At 36.2% G+C, this 23188-nt stretch overlaps 1 protein-coding gene across 2 annotated transcripts; it reads right to left on the minus strand.

Moving 5' to 3' along the window:
- Positions 1-1761: 1761 nt before the first annotated feature.
- On the minus strand, positions 1762-21709 carry LOC113237462 (mitochondrial E3 ubiquitin protein ligase 1). 2 transcript variants are annotated; one of them, XM_026473948.1, is made up of 6 exons: positions 21406-21709; positions 20088-20245; positions 14491-14648; positions 13549-13822; positions 6257-6464; positions 1762-2179 (listed from the first exon to the last, which is right to left on the minus strand). In XM_026473948.1, the coding sequence occupies exons 1-6, from the start codon at positions 21526-21528 to the stop codon at positions 2132-2134; spliced, it is 969 nt and encodes a 322-aa protein (XP_026329733.1). In that variant the 5' UTR covers positions 21529-21709; the 3' UTR covers positions 1762-2131. The 2 variants fall into 2 exon arrangements, with proteins under 2 accessions (XP_026329733.1, XP_026329732.1); XM_026473947.1 differs by lacking the exon at positions 1762-2179 and adding an exon at positions 3485-3775.
- Between the last annotated feature and the right edge of the window lie 1479 nt (positions 21710-23188).

The following is a 23188-nucleotide window of genomic DNA, read 5'->3' on the forward strand; positions in this document are numbered from 1 at the left end:
AAAAATACACACTCTGTCACGAAACAAAAATAATTTTTGATTACTTTCAATTGGTGCTTTACGTGTTCGACCAATATATAATCTAAAATATCGAATCTTTTAATATTGTACAAGGTCAAGAGCACGTCAAGCTTGACACTTAAGATTTAAATCCAACTCTATGCCGCTTACGATAACAACGGTCCAAAGTACAAAGTGTCAAGCTTGACGTGCTCTTGACTGTACAAAATGCATATAACAATATATTGAGTTGACAATAGGCACCTAACAATGTATAAAAAAGAACAATTTCAAATTCATATTTACAAAAGATTATATCAGAATAAGGTCAATTTACATTGCTGCGGAAGATGAACAAAATTTTTATTTAGCAACCGCTAAATAATGTGTAATTTGCTTACCTATGAAATAAAGATGATTTCGAATTTTATGGCCTAAAACCCTCGCTTGAGAGGAGACGCGTGCATAGCAATGGGTCGTATAAATGTGTGTTTTTAAACATATGTCATTTGTGATTAGTTTACTAGACAGATATAATCCTCGAAAAAGAGTATACTATAGTATGTTTCATAAAAAAACTATTATAATTATTACTAAAAAAAGCTTAACTAGAACCTAGAACTGGCTCTGAAGGAAGACCATTTTTATAATTATTTGCAAGATTTATCTTTGACATAAGTCATAAGACTGAATTTTATTATATTATTGGTATGTTAATGCATTTTCTTTTATATTATTTTAGCGTTTTAAATTATAATTATTAGGTTCTTTTAATAATTTACTTTAAGTAATTTTATTAATGAAATTGTAGTAATAAGGTAATTTAGTTATTGTTATAGTATTTTGACTTGCCAAATGTGACGTTTTTTGTAATAAGGTCAATAAATAAATTGAAATTAAAACATGTTACTAGTTTCGCGCATGAACTCAAAAAGTGTATTTTTATTTATGAAAAACCGCGATGTCGTTAAAATTTATGTATAGATTAAGTTTCCTAATTTCCAAATATCTACTTAAAAATTACTAAAAAAAACGATCTGAAAAGTTCGTGGAATTGCATCTTTTTGCCAAGTGTTATTGAAATCGGTTACCGGAAAGTGCGCGAAACTGGATTCATCCCCTAGTTTGCCACTCTGAAAGGTGGAATATTTTCTTCAAATTTAAATGGGACCACTCTACTGAGTTACCTACCCTCTATCCAACAAAAATCATCAGAATCGGTTCACAAAGATATCACGTAACATACACACTAAAAAGTCAGAAATACACACAGAAATAGAAAAGAAATAAGGGCCACCCATCCCTGGCAACTCATCAGGCAAATGGGCCTTATATCACTTTTAAATATCAACTCTCGTTTGCGCGGATATCACAAATTAGAAAACTGAAATAGCATAGCGCCAACAACTGACCTGTGTGTACGTCTCCGTATATTCCAAAAATATTCTGTATTTATTGTTATAAAGATAATATCTCCAACTATGGGGGGCTGTTCCATTCGGTGGTGTGCAAAACAGCAAAACATCTAATTAGAAAACAAACGGAATCCCATCTCATCGATAATATGTAATTTTTAAATTTTCGTTCATTATAGCAAAGCTCAAATTCAAGTGATCGGTTTGAATTGAAACAATTGACGATACCCGTCAATTGTTTCGAATTCGGGCTGGCCAATCGGAGCGTAGTTGTCACCGTAATGATATGGCAGAATAGTTTTCAAACAAATGACATTTCGTCTCATTTCTGTTTATATACTCGATGGTTAAAAAAAAGGAAAAAATAATTTCATAATTTTGTATAAGGGCTGTTTTGGCCAGAACTAGCTCACATAAAGTTTGGCTCATTTAGAGTTAAGTAGATATCTTTTAATGGTTTCTTACAATAATAAACGTCAGTTCTATATATCTCTATATTGACATGTATGGAATCAAATTTTACGTTCAGCAATGGTATAATTTTGAATTCCACATATGTATTTTGAGTTACAACACTATTACAATAGCAGTGCGATATGTAAAACTTCGTTACAAATATGCGCCGTCATTCCCTTCCGCAGTAATGTAAATTGCGTCTAAAGCCTCTACATTGATCTTCATCTTCATTCAGTGCTTCTGATGCCGACGTACAGGTCTCAACAATTCAACACGGCTTCCCCGGTCTTTAAAAGAAGCTCTTGCAACTATAATACAAATTTAAAAACTATTCATATAATAATAGTTTATGTGACTGAAACATAATGGAAGGCATTAAAATACGAGTGTGAGTTAAAGCCTAATTATGTACAGTTACATACACTGCTTCATCTATACATACACATATTATAAGCTCTCTGTATTCAGGAACCGCATCTTACGACTGGCGAAATGGCGGTAAATAAAAACTTTTCTCACGCATGTCACACAACCGTAGTTTTTATTTTTAATTCATAGACAAACTAGAATCGGCCCCGACTATCATATCGTTCGATATCAAGTAACGTGTAAGATTTCACAAACATTTCATTTCGAATAAATCTTCAACTCGACTGATATTAGAATTGAGGTCGAATTAAATTGTTTTTGAAAGATGTTCGAAATTTGAATATGAAGCAATAACAACATTTTCATAGATAAGAAATTTGTTCTTACAAAACAGTTCGTTTTTATGCTGGTCGTAATTTGCGGATTTATGATATGTGTGTAGATAAAGTTTATTATATACACTCGGACACATAATTCGAGCCACCTCGCATTTTTTTCGTAAAGGGCTAGAATACAAAAACAGTGTTATCATTGAAGAAACAGTTTTCCCTCGGTTTTGCACATCCGAATTCCCACCAACAAGGACTTATGGAAAAAACGTTTAGTATACTAGTTTCAAAATTGCATAATAGTTTTTGATCAATCAAACATTGTTTAAGCTTAGGGCACTTAACACTGAAAATGCTTGGTAGCTCGAAATGTGTGTCCGCAAGTTTTACCACCACGGTGTTCAATATTTTTTTTGTGAAATTACTGCACTATTATAGTTTGTTATAATATTAATACAAAGATTTACACTTAGAAAAATTCCTTCGATCCGGCTGGGTTTGAACCGGAGTCTCCAGCATAGCAGGCCGCCGCTCTTCCAACTGAGCTACGGAACGAACGCTTTCTATCGCCATCTTTTAGAAAACTATGAAAGTTTTCCTTCAACAACTTAAAAACTATTATTTCTTGCAATAATAGCTTCCACATCCCATTTCGGTAAAACAAGAATCCACCAAACCTTTTGTTATTTTTGTTGAAAACTAAAAATATGTTAATTTTTATTGAATGTCAGTATGTTTCACCACTAGTTTGTTATAATCATTAAACAAAGGCAAAAAACCAAAAAGTAAAGATCTGCAACAAGCACATGGAAAGATTCGTGAGGTCTGTTGGTCCGCTCCGTGGCTTAGTTGACATAGCGTTTTGCACAGTTTGCAGGAAGACGTTGGTTCGAATACAGCCGAATCGAAGTGAGTTTTTTCTAAGTGTTCTTCTTTCTTCAGTTTTCTCTCTTTCAATCTTTGATTAAATAAAATTAAAAACATGTTTTTCTCGAATGAATAAAACTTGACAATTTTGTCAAAGGGTGCCGATTCTCAAACCTATAGTGATTTATAAATGATTTCTACGTATGTACAATGCGACGTTTATGTAATGAAGGCTGGTGCTCTATTTTCTATCCGCTCTCTACATATCGGGCACTGGTCTTTGATGTTGTCGGAGCAGTCCTCGCAGAGGCACACATGCCCGCACGGAAGGAGGATAATCTAGAAGCAACAGAAAGAACCGTATTCGCAGGTACAGTGTCTAATTAATAATAGTTATTTGTTTGGCAAGGCTGCAAAGTTGTTGTTTGACGAGAGTGATTGTATTGAAACCTGAGCAAGCGAAAGAAGCCAAGATTGAATCACGAGAGAAGCGAGTGGTTCAAAAATAAGATTCCTGAGCGTAGCGAGGTTATCAAGCCACGAAACGCAAAACAACTTTGCTACCGAGCGGAACACACAACTTTTCACCTTATTAAAGCGAGGAAAATGGTAGATGAAAGTAAAACAATTGAAGTTTATAACATCAATAAAAAGTTTATCTTCGGATGCGTTTTGAATTTACACCTCATCAATTTTTATTCTTGCTTGTACTTTTATTTTGTGTGATTATTTGAAAAAAAAAATAATTTTATAAACACAATTAGTTATCATTGTCAACAATAAAATATAATAATAACGTACGAAACGTAATAAATAAGAATAAAATAACGAATAACGGATTTGTAATACTTAAATGAGTACTTTACGACAAATCGCGTAGTTGAACGTGTCATTATCTTTTTTTTTTATCGAAAGAAAAAGTCAGGTGCACCACAAAAGTCCATCGTCAAGTTCGAATTTCAAAAACCTTTTCCACGCTAGCATGCAAAAAACGCTTTTGCGCGCAGATTTTTAATGAGAAAGAAAGCCTTTCCGAGCGAGTGAGGTGAAAACAATATTGTGAAGTAGCAGAGAACATGATAATCTCAGTACAAAGTACTAAAAAAACCGACCTCAAAAGTTCGTAGAATTACATCTATTTGCCAAGTTTTATTGAAATCGCTTACTTGAAAGAGCGCGAAACCGGATTAGAGGTGGAATATTGTCTTCAAATTTAAATGTCACCACAACTGAGGTACTCTTTCCAACAAAAAAAAAAACATCAAAATAGGTTCACAAATGCCGTGGAGTTAACGCGTAACGTACATACAAAACAGACGAATTGAGAAACTTCTTTTTTTGAAGTCGGTTAAAAATAACAATGTCTATGTTGTTTCTCGACTATTTTATGCTTTTCAAACATCATCATTGTGTAACTATTATTTACAAGCTATACATTTACGTGACTATTACAAAACAACGAAAATACTTAAACAAAAAGCAAAAGAAATATGAAAATATAGGGGGAAAACATCACATGTCTTGTAATTTACAATCCTTAGAATAACAACGCATAGAATGATAGTTTCATATCAAACAAACTATCACAAGTGAGGCAAAAATCAAATTCATGAATAATAGGCTAGATTTAGTAGTAGGTTAATTTTCGGTTTTAGTGAATATTTATATAAAAATACAAGTTGAAACGCGTTACTTCCTTGTGGAATGTGATGTTAGTATCTATTTTATGTTTGTCTGACGTATTTTTACACTCATTTACCGCACATTTCGTCATTTTTAGCTAAAATTCTGGAGCTGTTCGCGGTGCAAGTTGACCTTGAGCACTGAAGGCCCGCCCGCTCGTGTAGGCCCTTTGGGCGCGCTTCAATTAGCCTCACTTAGTGTGTGCGGACTAGGTTTCTATGCGTTATTATTCTAAGTTACAATCCACAATAACCAAAAAAAATAAAAGTATCAAAACCGAGTCTTCTACTCCGCTGACTGAATAGAAGATTGAGTAAGAAACGAAATTAAATGGCTATACTGCATATAATAACAATTAAGCTAGAGATTGTCAAAGGTCATCATTAACCCATATGTACAACTGTTGGGCACGGGTCTTCTCTACATACGTCTGATTATACATTTTTTTTTGTATGGGGAAATACGAAACCATAGAAGATACAAGAAAACTCCTTAGATAGTTTTCTATTAAGTCTTTTTAAAAGAAAAGAATTTTGGCATAGTCAATTTTTTGGTCAAGCGTGAGTTGTCCATAAAAATGAATAAAACTGATCAAAAATTTTTATGGTCCTAATCGACTCATTTTCATGAAGGGCTCATTTCGTTGTATGGAACGATAAAAATAGGGACAGCCGAAGTTGGTCAAATTTCATAAAATATTTTTCATTCAAAATTACATTTTACATTGACTAATTTTTTTAGTGCTGAAATGAAATCATGCTTATAAGAAACTGAGTCTATTAGCATTAAAAAAAAATAGTCAATTTTATTAATTTTGTATAAAAAATATTTTATTAAATTTCACCAACCTCGGCTACTCCGATTTTTTTCGTACCACACAATGAAATGGTCCCTTCATGAAATTGAGTCGATTAGCATTAAAAATGTTTTTTATCAATTATTATAAAATTTTATTAATTTTTATGGACAACTCAGACTCGACCAAAAAATTTAATATGCCAAAACAGTTTTCACAAAAAAAACTTGATGAATCCTAGACAGTTTCCTTGTATCTTCTATGATTTTAGTTTTCCCCATACTGACCCATTAAAAAAACTGTATATTATTTTTAATTGTTTGTTATTATTTTTAACTTACTTCTTTAGGATTTTCAGTGCAAACGACACACAACTGCACCTCAGATAGGTTCTTCTCCCTGGCGTGCGCACGGCGCTCTTTGCGACCGGCGGCCAGCTGCTTCTTCATGCATTCTTCCACCACCTTACGCCGTCTTCTTTTCAGGTATTTGTAAGCTATACGTCCGGAAGCCGCTAGTGCTACTGTGCCAAACACTACAAGGAGAATTCTGAAAAGAAAATTTTTATATTCATCAATAGCTTACAACGCGCGATTAATTGATGTTGTATCACTAGTAATTTGCTTGAGTCGAATTTACATTTGTCTGAAGTATCGTGTCGTGACGCGTATCTTCAAGATGACCTGATCAGCATAAGGATTAGATCGCCAAACGACCATTTCTGCAGAAAGACTATAACTTACAATGACTTGGTAGTAAAACGACTAGATATCGACACATGGTAAAACGACTAGGTAGCAAAATAACTACATTTTGTTTTTGTTTTCTCAAAGTACAGTTTGGTTAAACAATTAATGTCATCATAAAAATGAATATTTTTGTTTGTTTTTTTTATGGGGAAATACGAAACCATAGAAGATACAAGAAAACTCCTTAGACAGTTTTCTATTAAGTCTTTTTAAAAGAAAAGAATTTTGGCATAGTACATTTTTTGGTTAAGCGTGAGTTGTCCATAAAAATGAATAAAACTGATCAAAAATTTTTATGCTCCTAATCGACTCAGTTTCATGAAGGGTTCATTTCGTTGTATGGAACGATAAAAATCGGGACAGCCGAAGTTGGTCAAATTTCATAAAATATTTTTCATTCAAAATTAATAACACTGACAAATTTTTTTAGTGCTGAAATCAAATCATTCTTATAAAACTGAGTCTATTAGCATTAAAAAATATTTGTCACGGCCGACATTGCCAAATAAAAATTATAGTAAAATAAAATTATAATCCTCTTATTCATAATATCTACAGCGTGTTTTTTAACTGAAATCGCAAGTGGAATATTCGAATGCAGCAAAAGCGTACAATAATCTACATTCACTAAAAAAAGAAGCAGAGTTCCAGCGATTGAAAATAAATAGAAGCTTTCATTTCTCAAAAATATATCTACTATTAAGTACAATTTAAAGTATAAAATGAAGCCAATTTTATAACTTTATTTTCATTCGTATTTTTCGAACAATTTTTTGAGTAAACTGTACCTTGTCGTTTTACCAATGTAGTCATTTCGATGTCTAGTCGTTTCGCTACCAAGTCATTGTAATTTATAGTCTTTCTGCAGAAATGGTCGTTTTGGGATCTAGTCCTTATGCTGATCAGGTCATTTTGAAGATATAGTCATTATGAGACCGACCCGACGTGACGCCTTGTGGTGTGTGTATAAAGCCGATACCGTTCTGACATGTTACGATTCGACAAGTCAACAAATGTAAACCCGGCTTTAGTCGACCTTCTGTAGGGCTAGCACGATAGAGCGCGACTTGCGCGACATAGAAGCGCGAGATATTGCTATTATCTGTGGGAGTATACCAGTATCTCGGGCTTTATATCACGTATTGCCTTTATTGTGCTAGCCCCAGTGGCGTAGCGTGGAGGTGCAGAGGAGCCATGGTCCTAGGGCGGCACAGCTATGGGGGCGATGGCGAGCGCTGCCGAACCCTAACTAGTAAATTTTTTTTAGTTTAAATTACTTACAAAATGAATTTCACTATTTGAGAATACGATATCGACTGTGAACTGGCAATCGGTACTATCACAATTTCGACAAATTAAATAAAACAAAAAAAAAATTGTTTGCGTTATTTATATAGCATCTGGTTTATTAAATAAAAATACGTAGATTTAAATATTTTTATTACACATGTATGTATGTACACTATTTTTTCTTCACCTGTAAAGTTGTCAAAATTGAGATAGTACCGGTTGCCAGTTCACAGTCGATATCCCGAACAACACAAAGATGGCGAAGACAGACGAATATACAAACACAATGAACGAGTCTGCTCAAATAAACTACTTTTGTAATCGTGAAAATAGAGGGGCACCAACATTGACTTACAATTATATGGACGTCGGGTCCGTGCTAAAAAGTGTCCGATCTTATAGGGCGTTAAAATCGTATACAGAGCGTCATTCACGCTTTAGTCTTCGTTTGTTCGACTGACAGCGAAGCAAGCAAAATTAGAGAGTAGAGATGACATTACAATTTAAATTAAACGTTTTAGCTTTTTCATATTCCTTTACATGTCACTACGTTTAAATAGGTTGACTTGGGACATTTTTTTCGTGGTTTTTGTATTAGACCCGTCGTCCATTTATTTGTAAGTCAATGGGCATCAATCCTTTACCACAGTATAATATTATTATTTTTTATTATTTGGCGCACACTCATAGCTCCACAATAAGGAAACCCTGTATATCTGTTCTACAACAACAAATTTGTGTGACAAACAAATTAGACCCAAAATCACGAGAGAAATACATTCAAGTAACAGTTAAGCTCCTTGTGAAAGAATTCGTCCAGGGAAGTACAGCCACCTTACCCATTTCTGCCGCCAAGCAGTAATATGAGCATTACTGCGTTTCGGTTTTGAAGGGTGGTGGTGAAATTACAGTCACATGAGACTTGTCAAGTTATGTCTCTGGGTGACGGGCGCAGTGGCCCACAGAACTTTGTGATTTAAAGCTCAGAGCTGGCAATGCAATTGTTGTTGACAGGCGTGTCGCTTAACACAGTCTTCAAGAGTAACACCGCACATACTGCGCAAAGCTTTCATATCTACACCATTCAGCCTACATTCATGCACTTTCTGCCATGTAAATATGAATATAAATGCTTACTAACGGAGACAAAGTATAAAAATAAACACATCATTAAAGAGCTCTTGAAATCAAATATGAAAAACATAATAATAAAATAATGAAAAATACTAGCTCGAAAAACAAAACAAAAACTTTGAACTTGTTTTTTTTTTGGAAAATTTTTGCACTGCCGTCAATAATTTCTGATGGACGAAAAATCTACTTAATTTGCTAACAAACACGGTATAAACACACTAAATGTGGCATACAAGGCAGAACACTCAAGGTCTTACTTTAAAAAAAAGTACAACAAACCTTGAAGCTCTTCCAAGCCCTTCTATAAGGTCAGCTAGTATTTCGAAACAAAAGACTAATTCGAATTTAAATTGAAATCAATATTAGAAATTAAAACAATAAACTCACATAGTTGTCGTGAACATTACGAAACATGATGTAACGCCACGGACAATTAAACGGAACCAATAACGTCTCAAAGTCGATTGCACTCCCAATTGGTACACCAATTCCTTGTTTGTTATTGCTAAATTACACACAATCTCAAATAAATTTTAATTTCAATAATAACATTTTATTTATTTTCTCGCAGCTTTTTGCTATCTTTGAATTCCTTTGTATAACTTTAGGAATCAGTTTGTTCAATTTTTCAAATATAAAAAACACGAGAATAAATATAGGTTTATTTCCATCTAAGGCAGTACATTTCCGCACAAAGACTGAACGAACAAAATGTTTTATACGGCACCATATTATTACAGCTATTCAAAATGTTAAAAAACCTTGGCATGATCTAATTGAAGCACAGTATAAAATGTAAATTCCATGCCGAATCGCGCAACCTTCAAATAAAAAAAAAAAACACAAGGCTCGTGCGCGTTTCTGAATCACGACTGACGAATTAATTTTTTGGCGCGCGAATACGGATACAATCGACTAGGGAGGGGCACTTTTTGACCTAATAAAAGAATGCACAATATTCTTAAGTACGACAGGAGGTAATATTCAAAAATGTTTGGAAAACTGATGAAAATATATTTAACAAATAACAAAGTAAATGGGTGTAGGGTTCGTTGAAACCCAGCGTCACAGCTCATTCTCGGCTGTGGCTTTAGTGGAATGAGATCCTTTTGCAGACGCCACAGCCGCACACATGTCAGTATAGTATTAAGTTGTGTAGTATAATTTGTTGTTTAGGTTAAATGTTAGCTATGCTGTTTTTGTGTTATTTATTTTATTATTTATTTATATTACTTTTTTTTTTCTTATAATGTGGCGTTACAACAAATACAGGATGGAAAAAATCAAAGGGACATGAAGGTGTACTAAAACAAAAAATTCGTACATATCCTTCGTGTTATATTGACACTACCGATTAGTACAATAAAATAGTGAGTGATTCTTAGTGAGTCTTCTGTGGTGGTTTAAACCTCTCTCCTGAAAAGTTGTCATTTTGCAGATGTGGGCTTAATAAACCAAGAGTTTAGAATTCAAGTATAATATATTTCCGAATATATCTTCTTAAGTAATGTTGATTTATAATCTGTTAAGTTATCTCCTACTTATTGCAACGTAACCACATCAACCGCAAAACATGGTAGAGGTATAACTAAAGTGACCATATTTTTTCCCTCAGAGCGGGACGCCTGCAAATTTATTATTGTTTTAAAAATAACGCATGTTTGTGACTATGATATACGGCCGGATCGAAAGAATTTTTTCAAAGTGTTCGTTCGATAATTGTATAATAATTATAACAAATTATTGGAGTAATTTCACAAAAAAAAAAAATCATGGTGGTTAAGCATTCTAACATTCAATAAAACATTAAAAACCAAAACTGTTTAATTAATCAAAGATTTAAAAAAAAAGAACCTTGTGTAGTATGGTGCTCGATGTCTGGTTGGCTGGCTTTTATTTAAAAAATGTCTTGTTACATGTGTTCTGTTTTGTGAAAGCGGGACTTTTAAGTATTTTGGGGCCAGCGGGACATGAATCCTAATGGTGGGACTATACCGCTCAAAGCGAGACGTATGGTCACGTTAGGTATAACCAACTACCCCCAAGAATGGGTTCCCGCATTGTCGTGGCGGGGGGCTCTAGAAGCCGTGATCGATTTCATCTCACGGTGAAGCTAAGAGGAACTCACGGGCCGGCCGGGATGGAGCTAGACTAGCCCGAGGAGGAGGCGTACCGCGCGGGCTCGTCTTGATCTAGGCCGAGCGGGTCCGCGCGGACGCATGCGGGGAGGAGGGTCGCGGGGGAAGAGACGTGTCGGTGTGTCTTTGCAGCACGCCCTGTCCTCCGCGGCCGAATTTGGGCGATTGGCCCGTGCGGTGGGCACTCCTAAGGACTCTACGGAGAGTCCACGTGGATGCGCGTAGGATGTTGCGGCGGAGCCTACCAACAGATCCGCCACGGGGGCTGGGGGAGCATCCTCTGAACTTCACAGTTGAGGGGATGTTGTCCTGACCCCATGGCCCCCGGGTAGCGGACTCGGGGGAGTTCGCTGCCCAGCATGCAGGGGCCCGAGACGGAAGGCTCGCCTGGTGTTCGGCGAGCCTTACATTTGGAGTCGGGGGACCATTGTGTCTCCCTTCTCGGGGTTCCCCTTCCGGGTTCAATCAAGTCCCACATAACCCCGGCTCTGCCCCCGCAGGGCCGGGGTATCTATAAACAGATTCCCTCGGGTAATAAAATAAAAAAAGGTATAACCTATTAACACTATATCGTAAAATGACCTACAAACTTTAGCTTAATAATAATAAAGCACACACTCATAGCTGTTAGTAGACTAGACTTTTGTTTCAATAACAATTGAATTACATATTTTTCAGTATCATTTTCTTGAATAACTTAAGGGGGTCACCAGACAATTTAGCAGCAGTAAAGCTCCTTGTGAAAGAGTTCGTCCACTCGTCGTACTCGTACTCGTCGTACTCGTCGTACTGCCACTTTGCCTATTTCTGTTGTCAAGTAGTCTTGTCAGTATTACTGTGTTCCGGTTTTGAAGAGTAAGGGTGTTGGTGAAATTACAGGCACATGGGACTTGTCAACGTATGTGTCAGGGTGACGAGCGCAGTGGCAGTGCCCCTCAGATCTTCCCATCCCATCAGTGCCCATGAGATCTTTGTAATTTAAAGCTCTGAGTGGCCCTGCAACTGTTATGGACAGGCGCACGACTTGATCGTTTCGTCACTTGCTATTATGAAAATAATTATATTTTAACCTTTAATTAAACGATATTACGCTTGGAGCCAGTAGTTGACCAATCAGGAGCTGCGACTTTAGCTCCTGATTGGTCAATTCAAGGTCATATCGCGCAACGCGACAAATTGGGACAATATATTGCCAGAGTCGGGGTATTGTGAATCCACCTTAATTGTGGTGTTGTGAAGCAATATTTATTCATACAAGAAATAAATTTTCATTATGTTTATTTCCTCGCAAATGTTTTGAAAAACGTTGTATGTAGCATGGGCGGTAAAAAATTCCAAACCACGAGTCGTTGGAAGTCCTCAGCCTTCGGCTACGGTTTTCTAATAGAGAATCGTTACTCCGTCCCACCATTTATTTGACTTTTGATAGCTCGAATTCTAATCAATTAGTGATGACGTAATGTCCAATTCCATTTTTTATAACAATCGTTTTTATTTATGAAGAAATTTAATCGTGAATGTGAGCGGGTTCAAAAAAGAAGATATTGTCTGATTGAGATCGTGATGTTGCATTTGACAATGTATGGACTCAAGAATGAATAATTAATGTTAATGAGCATTCCAGTGATGATTCCCATTCACATGAAGATGAATCCAACGATTCATTATAATAAACAATAAGAATTTATCATAATTATTTATTATATATTTGATTTCATTATAATTTATTAAACAGGTACCAAAATTTATCGACTAGAATAATCTTCGTTACATAATCTGTTGGCTCGATAAATATCGGAGCTAAACAGCACGTCGCTTCATTAAAATTAAAAAATAAAAGAGTCCAGAAGGTATCGCACTTTTTCGTCTATGGTTGTATATCAATAATTACGGAACTTCGGAGAGATGCATATATCATAGTTAAATAAATGGTTGGATGAAGTATAGTAATATTTACCATCCTTAAATACACAATGTACTATTTTGAGTATGATATCAAGCAACGTAACGGGACGAAAAAGTCATGCGCCTGGTTGTAAGCGACGCGCCCTGAGCCAGTCACGGTGAAACTTTATTGGACAAGTCCCATGTGCCTGTTATTTTACCAGAACCCCTACCCTTAAAACATTGCTGACAACTCTTTCTCGAGGAGCTCTACTGATACTGTAGTAGGTAGACTCATAAATATGTATATTGTAGGCATTTCCGGATATGAACGAAAGTTAATAAATCACTCGTGCGCCGTCAGCTTTTTGATTTTCTCTTTGATCTGAATACGTTCATTACTACAGCTACTTAAAAAAATATTAAGAATTTGCTTACCTAAGGAAGTCCCTAGAGCTAGCAAGTCTCTTCAGCAAACTAGATTTCGTCGCAGTGGTTAAGTACAAAGGGAGCCCGTTTTTCGGAGGCTGGATCTTCAGCGCACCAGATTTTGTCCTGCTCAACTCCCCAATCGCGGTAATATAGGAACCATCTCGTAACATCTCCTCCATAGTCTGAAGTCCTCGTTGCCGAACGCCCGAGAAGAAACCCCACACGTGATCAATTACACCCGGGGACATTGGTTCGAACTTGTCAGATATCACGTCCATGTCTGTTTGGTAGTAAAGATGATAATAAAATTAATAAAATACAGGACTATTGAAGATTATTTCCCTAATCTTTCGAATTCCTGTACCGGCAAGACTTTTAGGAATTTTAACAGCAATACCTTTCAATAACGGTGAACGAAAACATCGTAATGAAACTTGCAACCTTGGAAAAAGTTCGATTGTTGGTCATGTGCAGCAAGCGAATACATTTAGGTGAAGACCACAGACATATATATAAACAGACCGTGCTCTCTTTGAAAACCAAGCGTGCTACACTTTTCGTACCTCCGATGACGTCACAAGCGCTATTTAGTGATGGGAAATCTCCTTCGAAGACGCCGACGCAACACGTATTTAGAGCATATTTGTTGATTATAAGACATTTGCGACATTAGACAAAGACTGCTAGATGCTCTCTCCAGGTGTCGCAAGCCTTAGAGCTATGTCATATGATGCGTTGAGTCGGCATTGCGACGCCTGAGTCCTTGAGGGCACACGGTGCGTTGAAAAGGCGCGACGCGACAAGGGGCCACGAGACGAAGCGGGGAGGGGTGCTGCGATGCGTAAGTCCGTGTGGCATCGCTCTTAGTCGTTTACTATGACACCTTGGCGAGGTGTTGCTGTTCGAAACTGGAAATCATAGCTAATTTACTATAAACAACACACTTACCCAGCAGTTCAGCTGCCATGGCTTCAATAACTTCGACGTTATACTTCCCATTGCTGAGTACGAACGGCGTGGCATTGCAAACCTCGTGAATAGTACGCGTCTGGTCCGACCAGAAGCCGGCCGATGTCCGCGCGATCACATGTTCTTTTATTGTTAATCTGCAAGTTTTTAACTAGATAACTAAGGATAGGCGAAGTACCTAAACTTGGTAGTACAAGTTAAAGTAATACACATAGAGTGTATAATAGCTCTCTCTGAAATCCCGGAATTAACATTATTTTTTTATGATATCAAATTTAGTAGCAGTACCGCTCTATGGTGGCAGTAGTTGACCGGACAAACTCTTTTACAAGGAACTCTAACGCTACCAAATTTTTAGCTACATCTATCTTTACGCAAAACTTTAAAATTGTAGTCAAGACGATGGGCAAGAATCTTCAGGATGTCATTGCCACTATCACGCACTCGCTTTAGCAGAGACGACACCTTTTTTTGTAATACACTTGAATTACTGATGCGCCAGCTAAATTTGTAAACCTCATACCTCCATTAATGTGAACTTTTCGTGCAGGCACAAAAAACAGAATTACTACAAATAATTTTACATGACTATCTGCGATTGTACCTTTATTTAAGGGGGAGCAAAGGAAAAATTCCTAATCTTCCATATCCACTTTAAAGTTAAAAATAAAATATTGTATGAGTAACTACACGATATATTCAAGCATAGACATTAATCAGAAACATAAAACAATAAAGTTTCCTCGATAGATAAAAATCACGAAATGACCTCTAATTTTCACATTTTTTCGATTTATCCTCGAAATGCTACAGGTTATTAGGACAAAAATTAGATACGTAATTATATTTATGCATGATCGAGAACTGTCACTACGGATTTTTTTTTAATCCCTTTAGTTTTAGAGTTATTCCGCTAAAACGAATTTGGTACTTTTAATGCGCAAAATTCAACATCTCCTGTCGCATGTCACGCGAATTTCAGGCACATATTTGTTTCACAAATTTGGGCGGAGCCAACGTCAAAACTTTTTTGGCATGCTCCCTCTTAATAACTAGAAAGCGGTCTAGAAATATATTTTAAGCTTTAATAGCCCGGTTGCGCTCGATAATCGATAAGTAAAAAAGAAGTTATAATACGAGTTTTTCAAATTTCGCCGATGCATTGTAATTTCTAATGTTGCAGTAAGGAAGTCAACACGCTTGTCAACACGGAATTGGATTAAGCTAGTCAGAAACCAGAAAAATGTCCATATACTAAAAGCGAAAAAGACGACCGCAGCTTCGCCCAATTATGACCTACGCTAGAGTCGTATTCGCGCAGGTGAATCCCACCCTGATCCACGCCTACACGTTATTCAGAATAGATTCATGCGCAACGCGACGTGCAGCGTGAACCTCCACGTCCACTTACGGCTCCCCACAATAGCCCAATTCATGAAACAGGCATCGAAAGTATACTTCGAGTCTGCTCCTCACCACCCCAATACCCTCGTGGAGGCTGCTTCCAATTACGTCCCCCTCCATCCGTACCACGTTCATAGTTCCCGTCGTCCAAGGGAAGTCCTCAACGACCCTGACGACCCTACCACTCTCACCACTTTAAAGGTCAACCAGATCGCTAATCAGTTCAACCCCTGGCGAGGTCGTAGAGAACTTCAGCACGTACACTAGCAGATTCTCTCGGAAGTACAACATTTCCGATCGGCTCAAGCGGATACTGCTTTTAATAAGTGTGTGGTGGCTCCCTAAAGATAATATTATGTAACGGTCGTAAATTGTTGTTAAGTTGAAAGCGAGTTGTAAAACAAATAACAGAAAGCTTTCCAATGACACAATATATCATGCATGGTCATATTCAAACAACTTTCACTTTTTTGTTCAATAATGTACGTTTAACGCAAATAACTTGGCGGAAGGTAGAATTTTTTCTTTTTTTTTCTCTCGCGATTAGTGATAGAGCCACTTACAGAGTGTTATGACTATTATTATAATTATTATTAGTAGCCTACGCGGCCCATCATCACTGCGACCATTGACTGATCTATTGTGATCACCACTGATTACATTTCAGAGCCAAGGCCAACAGCATTAAAGAACTGAAGGACTTTCCTGGCTCCGACAGTTTTTATATCCTCTGGGCGTGGTCTGTAGCTACCCAGTATGGAACTTCGTACGCCCATTAGGGCGCGATTACATTATTTATCGTTGAACGACAGTCGTGTCTAGCAGTTCCCGCTAGATCGTGACGACAATTTATCGGTTCACGGCAACTGCTTTGACATTTGCACGACAGAATCGTTTGAAGCTACGATTACGTGCCGTCACATTTTTATCGTGTCGTTTTATTTATCGCCTGACGACTGTCGTTCTAGCTGTTCCCATTATCACGACTGTCTGTCGTCGAAACGTCAAAAATGTCGTGAACGACAGTTAATTATGTTTTACTATATGTGAACAACTTCATTTAAATATACAAGCCACGACACTTTAAACTGTACGACTATCTGTCGTCACGACATAATGGGACCGCGCCCTTAGAGGGCAGCACTCGGTGAGGAGATGCACAGGAGTTTCACTCGGCTCGTGGTAGACTCTACATTCTCTGTTTTCTCTCTGCCCAATATTTGACATGTGCTTGTTCAAGCAACAATGCCCTGTTAAGGTTCTAGTCAGCATTCTGATGCCATTCCTGTCAAGTGACAGAGCTTCCATACATTGTTTGGCACTGTAGGCAGCTATCCGGGCTTTTGAATGCTCAAGAGTGTTTTGACTAAAGTTGTTTTTAAAACGGGGAAATATATAATATTATTGAGTGAAATTTAGAAATAGGAGGATGTGGCTTTCCTACTGACACATTTTTCTTTTTTTTTTAATATCAAATAGCATTAGCATAAAAGAAACTAATTTCTGACCATTGTAAAGATATAACGATTTCCCGCAAAAAATATCAGAAAATTTATGAAGAAAAATTATGCAATTTAATAATATTAATAATATTATAGAAATATTCTTACCCCAAAATATAACTTACAATAATTGGCTTTTCATTAAACCTCAAATTCAATGCTATAGCATTATAAGTTATTTATGTAGTTATAAGTAGTTATAACTACATAAATAAAAACGAAGAACATAACTATTTCTATTATCCATATACTATACACACATATCAGGATTGTAATTGTTATAAGTAAGGAGATTGAAGAACGGTTGTAATAAAGTCAGTATCTGTAAATTTAGACAACCTTTGCTTTTTACGTAACAACTATAAAAATGAAAAAATAATTTCCATAAACAAATTTTGAATTTTATAATTTGAGTTAATAAACAACTTAAATAAGATAACATGTTTTAATAGCCTAAATGCCGAGCCTTTATAGGCTAATATTAGGGGTTAAAGTATGAAATTGCCGTTTTATTGCAATAGGTTCTTTGAATTTTCATAGAATCTTCATGGTTTGAGGTTTTCGAATGAAACTTTTTTCAAATGGTTTCTGTGATTTTTTTTTTTTAAATTTGAAACATTTGAATATCGACTTTCAATTGTTTTTGTTATTCAATTTAGACAAGAAAGATGGATACTGCGAAAATTCGAGTGATTTTTGAATACGAGTTCCGACGTGGAACTAACGCGGCAGAAACAGCCCGCACTATCAATGCTGCGTTTGGAGAGGGGTCTACTAATGAACGCACCGTGCGATTTTGGTTTAAACGCTTTCGTGGTGGAAATTTCGACTTAAAGAACGAGGCACGAGGAAGACCGCCCACACAGGTGAATAACGATGAATTAAGAGAGATAGTGGAAGCCGATCCTAGTCAAACTACCCAGGAATTAGCGGCATGGTTTAACGTTACCTTACCCACAATATTGACTCACTTGCGTCAAATCAATAAAATAAAAAAATACGAAAAATGGGTGCCTCATGATTTGACTGATCTGCAGAAAGAAACGCGTGTTGAAACTTGTGTTGCCTTGTTGAACCGGTACAGAAATGAAGGAATATTGGATCGAATTGTAACATGTGATGAAAAGTGGATTCTTTATGATAACCGGAAAAGAAAAATGCAATGCCTGACCCCAGGTCAAATGCCACAACAGTGTCCTAAAGCAAAACTTACCAATAAAAAGGTAATGGTAACTGTTTGGTGGTCTCAGCATGGTGTTATTCACTATAGTTTTCTCCGATCTGGTCAAGCAATAACGGCAGATGTCTATTGTGCCGAACTCCAAACCATGTTGACAAAATTAGCAGTAAAACAGCCCCGACTCATGAATCGATCTTCACCATTATTGCTCCACGACGACGCGAGACCTCACACAGCACGAGAAACCATTTTGACCCTTCAGGAACTGCAGTTAGAAACCATTCGTCATCCTCCGTATTCACCAGACCTTGCTCCAACGGACTACCATTTTTTTCGTGATTTGGACAATTATCTACGTGACAAGAAGTTTTCTTCCCAGGAGGCAGTACAAAATGCTTTCACAGTTTGTGCAGTCTAGATCGTCGGAGTTCTATCGCAAAGGCATTAATAACCTTCCCATTAGATGGCAGCAATGTATAGATAATAATGGCAACTATTTTGATTAAATAAATTTGTTAAAAATTTAAAAAATAAACAATTTAGATTTTCAGTACAAATCGGCAATTTCATACTTTAACCCCTATTACTTATGTATGAAAACCTTTTTTGAAGTAGTGTCGAAATCTCGTTTTTTTCCAGGATTTTCGAGACCGTACCGAGTTTCGGTATTCTTTTCCGGGATGCGGAAATGCAGCGAGATTGAACGTACTAATCAAAACACTATTCATATGATTTTTCATAGATGGCGCTATAGCAAAAAAGTCGTTAAAAATGATCAAACAAGGATCTATAACAAGTAAAGAAAAATTCGTAAAGTCTGCTGGTTCGTTCCGCTCAGTGGAGAGAGCGTCAGCCACGGTATGCTGAAGGCGCTGGTTCGATTCCAGTCGGATCGAACGAATTTTTCTTAGTTTTCGATCTTTGTATTAACAATTATAACAAACTACTAACCTAATTTCACAAAAATAAATGAATTTCATGATAGTAAAACATCTTGATTTTCAATGAACTTAATCATTACTAATCATATTATGTTTCTGCAAAATTTTATTTCTCTCAGTCTATACCACTGTTAAATACTTTCTTTATTATTATTATTATTTACATTTATATTTAGGTTTAGTTCACTCACGTTATTATGTATTTTAAATAGTTTTAAGGGGATGCCCTCATAGCCAAAGCTCAACAAATAAAAAAAATCATAAACTAACATTATAACTGTTGACAACAACTACAATTCAAAATTTTTGCCAAAATTGGCAACCAAGCATTTGTCATTTTGCTTCATCTAAAAAAAAACAGACTATAGGCATGCCCAGAGTTTAATTCCTTGTAGGATGAATTTAGGAAACTTCTACCCAGAATCTATATTTTCGCTACTGGTACTTACAGCAGATGAAGTTCTTCAGTTAAGGGCCATGTAACTGTTGCGATAGTCCAGCACATAAACAAAAGTGTACTCAACATAAAATTAAAAGGAATTACTTTACCTTTGCACAACTCCAGTGACTGTACTGTTATAATTGCTAGTGATAGGGTTGCCCAATGGCTTTACCAAACCCCGGATCACCACATACGGAATGGTGTTATTCGGGAACTTGCTGATCTCTTTTGATAGTGTTCCATCTATATCCAGCACTGGTGCGCTCTGGAAAAACAATGTAATAAATAGATGCCCCGAGAATAGATCTCGCATACATACTTGGTAGTTGGTGTAACGGACTGTTGTCCGCAACAGCCTACCTACCCCAAATTTTTAATGTACCTAAGTGATTTCTCGAAACCCAAATAAATCCTGGACAAGCAAATGTAGTCGTAGGCAGTCTCCGCTTCTGTCTCTGTTTATCAAAGTTTAGGTAAATAAACTACCTATTCCAATCACTGGTTATGAATGACGGTACCACAAAAACTCAGACAATGTAGAAAAACAAGTCACTGACCCGACCTTAGACAGTTTAGTGATGGTAATCACTAAACTACAAATTGATAAATTAATTGATTGAATAGATTTGTTCAATTGAGTCATACTAGCGATTTTTCCTACATAACTTATTAAGCATATTTAAAATTTCCCAAATTTTAAGTCCTCCTTCAAATTCTTAAACTCAGATTACTCATTCGATTGCAATTGAAATATTTGATTTACTAATCAGTTATAAAAACTTTATTTGAATTAACCGAATGTTTTTCTCATACAGCACTATGCAACCACAGACAAGTCGTAGATGTATATATGAAAAATAACCTCACTTTTGGACTACCATTTTTCAAATACAATTTTACAATGCTCTTCAAATGAATTTGTTGGAAAAAGTGATGAGATATCAAGTGGAAATCTTCGAAATATATGTGAAAGTGTTAATTATTCGATTTATTGAGTGTTTGCTTTAGAATTTCAACCAAACACTGTTTACTTTTTGTTGAAAATGAATTGGAACAGACTATACCTACATTGACCCAGCCAGGGATCAAGAATCTAGAAGCGGTCCCATTTAAATTTAAAGAAAATATTCTACCTCTAAGGATGGCAAACTAGGGGATGACGGATTTTGCGGTCGGTTTTTTAGTACTTTGTACTGAGATTATAGGTTATAATTTAATAACCAATCTATTTCATCAAATAAAAAACTTGTTACAAACAAAAAACGATCTGGACTTTTTTAAAACGTCCCCATTAATATAACAAGGAGAGTTTGGTACATGTTATCTAACAAAATTGAAGTAAATCATTATTAAAACTGCTAACAAAAATTGCACCGCAGAGACCAATATAATGAGGTTTTATATACATTTTTGCAAGGATTTTACCTGCAAGGCGTTGAGGATATGTTTACATTTACTAAGCTGCTTCACGCAAAATCCGAGGATAAGGGAATCTATCCCCAAGATCACGGTTTCTCCGATCACCTCCGAGAGGAAGTCCATACTCATTTTGATTAATTTAAAACGACACAATGTACAATTGAAGCCATTATTTTGCTATTTTTTTTTCAAATTGAAAGATTTATTGAAATATTTTCGCAATATTCAACAAAATTGTGCAAACAGTGAAGTAAGACTTTTTTCTGCCTTAAATATTTTGACAGTTACGTTTTGTTACTATACTTTGTTATCAGCTTAATTCGTTTTTTAATAACGAAACGTAATGGAGGTTTTTGAGATGTGATTTTAATTCTTATTTTTTTCCAGTGTTTACTGCAGTTCCCAGGTATTTCTCACTTTCAGTGCAAATGCAAAAGGATATCGCACTAAAGTTCTCACTAACTTTAGACTTTCACTTTGTGAATCCTTGTTTCGTATATTTACTTGACCACGACGATATTAAAAAGAGGGTTATGATAGCAGCACCGAATATACTACTTGGCCATAGATTTTATCTCATCAATGGATTCCTCTAGACCCTTGATCGGGGGCCCTTTAGCACATTGGATTCGACTACGCTTGTAGTCATTGCAGAATTTGTTTAACAGAAATATATTATGTAGACCAATAGGATTCTCACTCATATCGCAACTTTAACAATAAAGTGACGTACTTTTACAAGTAAAATTTTTATGAAACTGACAAAATCAATTAAAAAAATAATTCTTATTCTTCTTTCTGTTTATTGGCGTTGCCCTTGTAGGATTTCGCCAGTATCAAGTGTTCCGCTAAATATATTTCATCGGTTTCAGTGGTACCAGCTATTCAATCAGTTTTGTGGGGGTACTTTGTTAGAGAGAACAAGCAATTAGAACTAATAAAACCTTGTCATATTTGGCACCAGAAAAACGGCATATGAGTGATACCACGTACTTTTTAGTAAATCTATTTTGTGGTTTTAGTTGGTAAGTAATATGTTTACTTCAATACGTTTGTATGTACGTTTCTTAAACTTATATATATAAGTTAACGCGTATCTATAAAGAAATTACAAATTGCGCAGGGTAGGCAGTGACCACAAAACAATAAATTCAATAGAAGTGCTTAGTGGGTGATACGCGTGCCAACTGATCAGTCCGCCATCTTCACTTGTGCGTACAGGTTGTCTAATTTTATTAGAACCATGTGTATAGTGGCTGTAGATTGGATATACTTTTTTGGTAAATCTTATACATATATCTTAAGATCATCGGCGAATAAAGAAAATTTACAATATCTGATATGATTGTATATGTCATAAACTTAGAGGGAGAATAAGTCATAAACAACATACGCACACAGTCCCGCACTAGGGAAACAATGTGTCGCGGGTGCCATGGACACATCGCACCCCTCATGAAAGAATGGCTTAAGTGGAGTTAAATAAAAAATGTTTATTGCTCCATTAGTCATACACAAAAATAACATCCTCTCCAATTCTTGTGACTCTATCTAAATTATATTAGTCGATAGAGTTACAAAAATTGGAGAAGATGTGGGTTATATTTTTCTGTATTTATTGGAGTAATAAACGTTTTTCACGTGACTCCACTTATGCCATTCTTCCATGAGGGGTGCGACATAGACAACCACAAATTACACCCAAACTCACAAGAGAAATAAATGTGGGCAATCACTCACTCGGCTAGGGCCCATTGAAAACCAGCGTCACAACCTAGCCCTGTGACTT

Source organism: Hyposmocoma kahamanoa, unplaced genomic scaffold, assembly GCF_003589595.1.
Source record: "Hyposmocoma kahamanoa isolate Upper Pololo Valley unplaced genomic scaffold, ASM358959v1 93, whole genome shotgun sequence".
NCBI lineage: Eukaryota > Metazoa > Arthropoda > Insecta > Lepidoptera > Cosmopterigidae > Hyposmocoma > Hyposmocoma kahamanoa.

Coding starts and splice junctions, on each gene's coding strand:
- LOC113237462 (XM_026473947.1), bottom strand. CDS start 21,528: ATGAGTATGGACTTCCTCTCGGAGGTGATCGGAGAAACCGTGATCTTG. Junction 20,246..21,405: donor ATATCCTCAACGCCTTGCAG/GTAAAATCCTTG, acceptor TTGTTTTTCCAG/AGCGCACCAGTGCTGGATAT. Junction 6,465..13,548: donor AGCTCTAGGGACTTCCTTAG/GTAAGCAAATTC, acceptor TTTTCTTTTCAG/AATTCTCCTTGTAGTGTTTG.